This window comes from Silene latifolia, chromosome 11 (genome assembly GCF_048544455.1).
Source record: "Silene latifolia isolate original U9 population chromosome 11, ASM4854445v1, whole genome shotgun sequence".
Lineage (NCBI taxonomy): Eukaryota > Viridiplantae > Streptophyta > Magnoliopsida > Caryophyllales > Caryophyllaceae > Silene > Silene latifolia.
Window position 1 is genome coordinate 1,614,887 of NC_133536.1, and position 8,155 is coordinate 1,623,041.

The window sequence follows — 8,155 nt, forward strand, 5'->3', positions numbered from 1 at the left end:
TTTATAGGGTTAGTTTTGTGTAAAGCGGTTTTACACTAATATAGTTGTAAAATGGTTTTAAACATAACCTTATTAGCCAGGTTGGTTAAAGTGGTAACTTAAACATGAGTCGTTTTCTATGTAAGGCGTTATTTGTACGGTTTTAAGTGATTTGTATTTGTATCAATAAGTTCCCTTGTGTTATGAAGGGGTCGTGTTAGAATTGTCCTGTTTTTTAAAATTTGTTAGAATTATTTTAATGAAATGGGATAATTTCTAAGAATTGATCGAAGGGAGTAATATGTACTCGTAGTTCGTATTAATATGTATGGCACTTATTATGCATTTTCATGTGGGTTTATGTCTAAATGAAATGATAATCTTTTTATTTGCTTTAATTATTCTAGTAAGGTGTCGTTTGGTTATCATGGTGGAATTAATCTCCCGTTAATTTTAAAAACACGTGAATTGAAGAATTCGTGTGAATTGCTTAAAACTCGTTTGGTTGATGAAATTAAATCGAGACAGGAGTTTCCAACTATCTAGAGGTAAGCTAGTTAAAGTGACTTAAGTAATACCCTGTATAAGAGCATCTTTAATGGTAAGCTAGTTGCTACTAGCTTACCTTTGTCACCTCATTTTTGTAAAGCTACAACAATTTGAAGCTACAATATAGTCCAATGGTTTAGCCAATTTACAAGTAGCTTGATTTGACCCACTTCACACATTTCTCTATTTATTTACTCAGTTTCTAAATTTTCAATTAAAATTAAATCTTTATTAATTGGATAACTATTTTCCTATTGGTCATATTTCTTTTATGGGTCCATTTGAGCAAGTAGTTCCATGGAGCTACTAGCTTAAAAATGTTTGAGCAAATCTAATCTACATGGATAACTCCAATGATTAAGCTATTAGCTTGAAACTTCTTCAGATTGCAAGCAAATCCTTTTCACAAAATCTCATTTGTGACGGCACGTATCCGTCACTTTGGAGTGACGGATACCATTTTCCCTCACAAATAACTCAAATAGAGGAGAGAGGGAAGCACATGGGGGTGCCCCACCTTGTCCCCCTATCCGTTTTGTGAGTGGCATTATCCGTCACTTGCTCCGAACCGTCTTCGGCAAGACTAATTGAATCCTTTTTTGCCAACCTTTCGTCGATGCTCTAATTCTACTAGTACCTTTTCGCCTTAATTCTACCAATAAGGACTTAAATCCACAGTCACGATCAAATGCATGGGCTAAAAATTCAAAATAAATGGACAAAAAACAGATAAAAAATGAAACCGATTTAAAATCTAAATAGTATTGCTTTTTTTAGAAAAAAAAAAGTAAAAAAAAAAACCAACGTATTAATGACGAAATTAATACGTGGATGTGTTGGTCTACTTACGTGTTACATACGTATAAATGACTAAATTAATTGTCCCGAATAGATAAAAAAAAAGTTTTAGTTACGTTAAGACAGTAAAAAAAACAGCAAGTCTTGCTATAGACGGATATATTCGTCTGTAGCAGGAGACGGGTCGAATAACCTTAAAGTTGTTATATTTTTGGGCCCCACCACGTAAGTTGTTGTTTGTCTTATGCGTAATGTGACATGTTTACTTGACCGGTCTTTAGTTATAGACGGATAGTAGCCGTCTATAATGAGAATTTGTGTAAAAAAAAAAGGGGGAGTACAAGCCACAAGGGTAGGTAGAGGTGGCAATCGGGTCACTCGGGTCGGTTACGGATCGGGTCAAAGCGGGTCGGGTCATATCGGATTCGGGTTATGTCGGGTCAGTGACGGGTTCGGGTCGGTTCGGTTCATGTCGGGTCGTCTTCGGGTCGGGTCATCAACGGGTGGCAAGTCGGGTCGGGTCATTAGCGGGTCAGGTTATCAACATATATTTTATCTTATATATTTCGTTTTAGATGGTAATTTTATGTTTAAATAATAGGTAGGTGTATTAATTGTAGTTTTAAGTGAAAATAATTAAGATAAATGTCAATTTGGTGTTATTTAAACCATTATTAAGCTAGTTCATTATCGGGTCATCTATCGGGTTGAGAAAATATCGGGTCACGGGTCAGGTCGGGTCGGTTCAGGTCGGGTTCGGGTTGGAGAAAATAAGGCTGTTATCGGGTCGGGTCGGTTCGGTTTCGGTTCACCCAATTTTCGGGTTGTATCGGGTCGGGTTTCGGGCGGGTCGGGTCGAGTTCCTCGGGTCGGGTCGGGTCAGCTTTTGCCAGCTCTAAGGGTAGGGCTGCTCTAAAGTAATCCAGAGTCCAGACCGATAAATCCGACTGACTGAACTAGACTCTAGTTTGATCTTTGGGTCCACAGAATACAGTAAAAATCTCTCTCAAAATAGATATATTCACCTTAAAATTTAAACGGGTAAATATACACCCATTTACATACATAAACCAAATTATTGTTATTTCCTATGCATTATTGCTTTGTCTCATTGTAATACTTGACTCATTTTCATTTGAAGTTTAAAATGACTAGCATAATCTCAAGTAAGAATTTACGCACAAAAGGATGGTGACCGATTACCGGTCTTGATTTAGAAGAAATCGAAAAAAAATACCCTATAGCATATTCGGTCCTATCCAAACCTGAAAAAAGAATCTAAACTTAGTGACTGACTGCCTTTACTGATCAATTGGTCTCCCTTGTGACGGGTTACCATTTGTGGCGGATATTTTGTGAGTTAAAATGGTAACAAAATGGGTTAGTGGAGAAAGGGGACCACATAAATAGTGTTGCAGAGAGAGAAAAAGTGGGTACTTTGTGAGGTAAAATGGTATCCGTCATTCAAGAGTGACGGATATGTGCCGTCACAAATGAGATTTTGTGTTTACTGATTCACGTGACTCAATTATTGGCATTAATTTTATTGCTTCACCAACTCTTTTATGATAAGCATTGACTAATTGACTTTTAATGCATGGGTTAAAGATCTATCCAAATTCAACGGACAATATCAATTCCAAACTTTTAATGGGTTAAATAAAATTCATATGGGTAGATAAAGATAAGTCATTTATGAGTTGTGAGTTGTGACTCTGTAGACACTTTGATTTTTATCTTATTTATCTATATGAGCGATATTTGATCGGTCACATTCACAAGAAGTACATTTTAGCATTTAAAAACTACTCTATTTAAAAACCAATTAACCTTAGAGCATCTCCAACGGCCAGCTACAATACATTGTCGCTTGGGTTTTCACATCGATTTTTAAAACTAATAACCGGCTTTTCAGCAACGTACCGTTTTAATGACAAACTACAACATATTATAGCTTGTATGGGTCCCACATACTTACTTTCATCCAATAAAAATTGATCTTTTATTTTTTTCCTAAAGCAAGCAAACAGATAGGCCTCTCCAATGATAAGCTTTATTTTGCAAAAATTGCAAATATGTCTGTGTAAAACCATTGGAGATGCTAACATTTTCCATTATATCTAATTTATACACGATGTCCTGGTTGTAAAGGCCATTCAATGGCTCAATAAGTCAACAGTCTTACCTAATGTTTATTGCTTCCAAGACAGATCTTAAAGTGTCAGTAACATCAAAGCGTCTTGCTTGTGCTGAAAACCTCTCATAAAAAGAGAAAGGGGATAAGGTGGGGCACCTCCATGTGCTTCTCCACTCACCTCTCATGGGTATTTTGTGAGAGAAAATGTTATCCGTCACAAGCGTCTTCAATGAGATTTTGTGCAGTAACATGGAGTAATTAACAAATTAACAATATTATTAATTAACAACATTACCTTTAAATAATTAAATCCTCCATCATTATACACCCCTGTTGGCCATTCCATTTATTTGTTACCTTGTAAAAATATTCTCAATATAAAAAGGTAAATAAATGACAGAGATACCCATAAATAAAATAAATAACCAAATAACCGAAAGGGAGGGAGTCCAATATTACCAAAAATCATTGATAGTGAACACCCCAGTATCCATCTCACCGTACTCAAAACTTCTCCCCCAAATACTTTTTTTTAGCTTGTCATTATTAAATCAAATTTAATAAAACTTAACAATGGTGTCAATGGATATATTAATAATAATAAAAATCAAAATTTTGTAGGATGGAAAAGTCATTCACAAAATCGACTCTTCATCACCGATTCTTTGTGCTAAAAACAAAGGTAAATAATGTTCCAGAGAGAAAAACAGCAAACCTTTGGATATATGTTTGGCCCCTCTACTATAAAAACCCTCCTACTGGCTACTACTTCTCATTTCACACATCCTCAATAACTTAACCTAAAAATGTCTTCCTTACTCTTCCAAGCTTCAATCACTATTTTTCTCCTACTACCATTCTCCACGGCCTATCTCGTCGATATCGACCGTGACCCGATAATTAATGGGAGGGACTATTACATTGTCCCACTAGACTCTTTGGGTGGTCTTACCTACATCCATAAAAAGGGCTTTTGTCCACTCTACATAGCTCCCATAAAAAAATACGATTCACCTGTTATCCCAGTTAAGATCTCCAGTCCTCTAAAAACCCTCCACATTTCCCTCGATGAACGGGTTAGCTTAGCCTTTACTGGCAATAACCCGTGTGAGGAATCCCTGGTGTGGAGACAGACCCTGGACCCGTTAGCCCGGAAGGTGTACATCACCACCGGCGGTGTTGAGGGGGACCGGTCATTCTCAATCACTAAGAAAGACAAGTCTGATATACCTTTCTATGAGTTAAAGTATTGGCCTTCAAATGAGGAAGACGGTAATGTTTATGTTGGATTATATGAGGATGACGGATTTTTAGGTCTAACTCAGTATCCTAATACTACCGTGTTATTTCAGAAAGCGTTCAATGATCTTGAGTTATCTACCTCTTAAATTAAACGCGAGTCGTATTCGATGTATCGCGTTTTTTAATTTGTATCAATAAAGGAATTGCCATATTTCTTAAGAATTGTTAGTATTCTTAATCAAATGGGAAAATTTCTCAAAATCGAAGGGAGTAATACGTAGTCAGTACTATTATGTATGGGTTCATGTCTAAATGAAATGATAATCATCTTATTGGCTTTAATTGTTCACAAATTTTTAAGAGAGACGGTTTCTCATTAATTGTTCTAGTAAGTTTACTGCAAGATATTTTATTAACGAAAAATTGCTTCACCAGCAGGCCACTTGTGTTGAAATTAGACTTGTCAAAACTCGAACCGACCCGAAACCCGACCCGTTTTCCTTAGGGTTACAACCTGGTTTTTCGACCCGCAACCCGAAATGACCCGTTGTTTTAGAGTCGAGACCTGACCCAAACGGTTCGACCCGTTGGGTCAAGGGAAAATCATGAATTTTATTAAAAATATTAATATTTATATATTATATTTGAAAATATAGTTAAAAAATTATTTTTTTTATTACTTAAAATTGCAAATTCAACTAAAAAGTCAATTTTATACTCCCTCCTATCCACTCTTTTCTTCCCTATTTCGTAAAACGGATTATTCAGGTTTTCTTCCCCTTTCCTTTTTGAGAAAGTTTTTATTAATATTATACTCTTACCTCTTACCACTCATCAAACCCCACTATATATTTTATTAATATTTAATTCTAATTATTCCTACCTATCTCCAATAACCAAACCACACTCATGCTAAGACACCCGACAAATGGTATGCAATGGAAATCGTTCGACGCTAAGTATCCCGAGTTTGGCAATGAACCTAGAAACTTACGTCTAGCGCTGTCCACTGATGGAATGAACCCACACGGAAATATGAGTAGCCAACATAATACTTGGCCAGTAGTGTTGGCTATTTATAACTTACCTACATATGTGTACATGAAAAGAAAGTATTTGATGTTGTCGTTGTTAATTTCCAGCCCTAAACAACCTGGAAATGATATAGATGTCTATTTGGAACCTTTTCTAGATGATTTGCGAATGTTGTGGGATAGTGGGATAAAAGTATTTGATGCATATAAGAACAAAACTTTCAATTTGAGAGCGATGTTATTATGTAGAATAATATTTAATCATAATTATTCATACCTCTCTCCAATTACCAAACCCCACTCATATATTTATCAATATTATACTCCCCACCCTATCTCCGTGCCCACTTCAAAGGGGGAAAAAAAGGATGGATGAGAGGGAGTATAACTTTTATAATATTTAATAATAAAATAATTATTAAAAAACTTTATTTTAATAGTTATGTCAATATAATTAATGTAAATGTTGAATATGCTTAAAATAATAGTTTTAAATATGTTTTACTTTTTAAAAAATATTTTTTAAATAAAAAAAATCGTTTAAAAAAGACGTTAAAAATTATTTTTGACCCGTATTCTGACCCTAACCCGACCCATGACCCGTATATGACTCGACCCGTATTTGACCTGACCCCCTATTCTGACCCGACCCGGGACCCGACCTGTTTGACAGGTCTAGTTGAAATAGTTGCTTATATAAATCCTTTAAAGACTAGTTCTATCAGTTTTATTATTGGCCAATGTTTGCTTAAACTTTGAATATGCATGTCACCCTCACCTAGGTTGCACACTTGCACTTGCACTTGCACGGACACACGTAGTTTTAAGCGTTCCCGTGTCGGATATCGTGTCGGACACCGACACTCGTAGAACACGCCTGAAAACGTTCTGGACACGCCTTGAACCGTGTCCCCGGTTTTTATGTTAAGCGAGCCAGTTGTTTAAGAAAAAGTCACATTTAAAAAGTTTTAAATTAAAAGTAAACGCGTCGGACACGGTCCAACATGGTTGGACACGGCCCATGTCCGATGGACACACCAAATAAGCAGTTTTGAAATCAAAATCTCACTTTATCAGTTATCACGACATTTCACTTTTCCATTTTCCCTTACATCTCATTTCTCCCCTTGCTTCTCTTGCATTGCGACACCTTTCAGCCTCCCCTCGCCTGAGTCCGGCCACCGTCAGCCTCCCCTTCGCCGACGGCAACCTCTCTCGCCATGTATCTTACTTTTTCATTTTTCCCTAATTTCTCAATCTATGTTTAATTTCTATATTAATCTCTATATATATCATACATAATAATAAGTTTCTAAATCAAAATCAATCGTTATAATGATTATTATTGTTGTTGTTATTAAATTTGGGGGTTTTAAATCTGTAGATTATTGTAGATTTTTCGGAAGCTAGGGTTTGTTTCATTTAGGGGTAATTTTTGGAAGCGAATAACTGAGTTTTTATTCCGACTTACCGAAAGAAGCTAAGTTTAATGAATAATTACAATGGTACAAATGATGATCCGTGAACTCCCTTCTTTTCAGCTTTTGGTGAGCATTGTTTGTCCAACTTATTTTTGGTGCCTTTTAATGTTAATATATTTTGCGGAAAATATTCGGTTCGATAACTATGGCGAATAGTATTGTAAGACTCGAATTTAGGGCTGTAATTTGGAACCTTTCATACTTTTTATTTTATTTTGTAAAACTTGAATGCTTATTTAAATTTGGGTTTGTAATTTGAAAATTTGTAGTTTTTAATTAAGACATGTTGATTTTAACGTATAAGATATTAATATTGATTCGCATTTTACGATTTTGTGGCCTTTAAACGACCAAAGTTTAGATGTTGGTTATAATGTTCTTCAAATTCCCTTTATTTTAATATGTATATTGATTTTTTTTTTTGTCGTGTCCTAAAAATTTTCAACAGCCGTATCGCGTGTTTGTGTCTTGTCCGTGTCCGTTTTCGTGCAACCTAGTTTGTGACTATGGTGTGTCTGTATTGTTGATTATTTCTCACGTCTTTGGAGGTTACCACTTCTAACTAAAGCTGGCAAGTCTGACCCGACCCGAACCCGAGCAAACCCGATCCGACCCGACCCGAAAATATTGTGACCCGAAACCGACCCGACCCGATCCGATGACGACCCGTAACCCGACACGACTCGATTATCAGTGTGACCCGAACCCGACCCAGACCCGACCCGATATTGACCCGACCCGATACTGACCCGATTAAATTGATGACCCGATAATTATTAAGCTTAATTTTGATCAAAATGTAAGTGATTTTGCGTTTAGATTGATATGTTTGACTTAGTAATGAATTATTTAAACCAAATAATAGGTTAAAAAATAAATTTAATGGTAAAAAATTATAGTAATGCGATTAATTTACCGGACCCGACCCGACCCGA

The 8,155-nt window shown here is 36.0% G+C and overlaps 1 protein-coding gene across 1 annotated transcript; it reads left to right on the top strand.

The window, feature by feature from the left end:
• The first annotated feature begins 4,269 nt into the window (after window positions 1–4,269).
• On the top strand, window positions 4,270–4,851 carry LOC141612569 (chymotrypsin inhibitor 3-like). Its single transcript, XM_074431379.1, has one exon. It carries the CDS (start codon window positions 4,270–4,272, stop codon window positions 4,849–4,851), a length of 582 nt encoding a protein of 193 aa, XP_074287480.1.
• Window positions 4,852–8,155: the final 3,304 nt, after the last annotated feature.

Excerpts from the sequence above, each read along its gene's own strand:
- LOC141612569 (XM_074431379.1), top strand. The coding sequence starts at position 4,270 with ATGTCTTCCTTACTCTTCCAAGCTTCAATCACTATTTTTCTCCTACTA.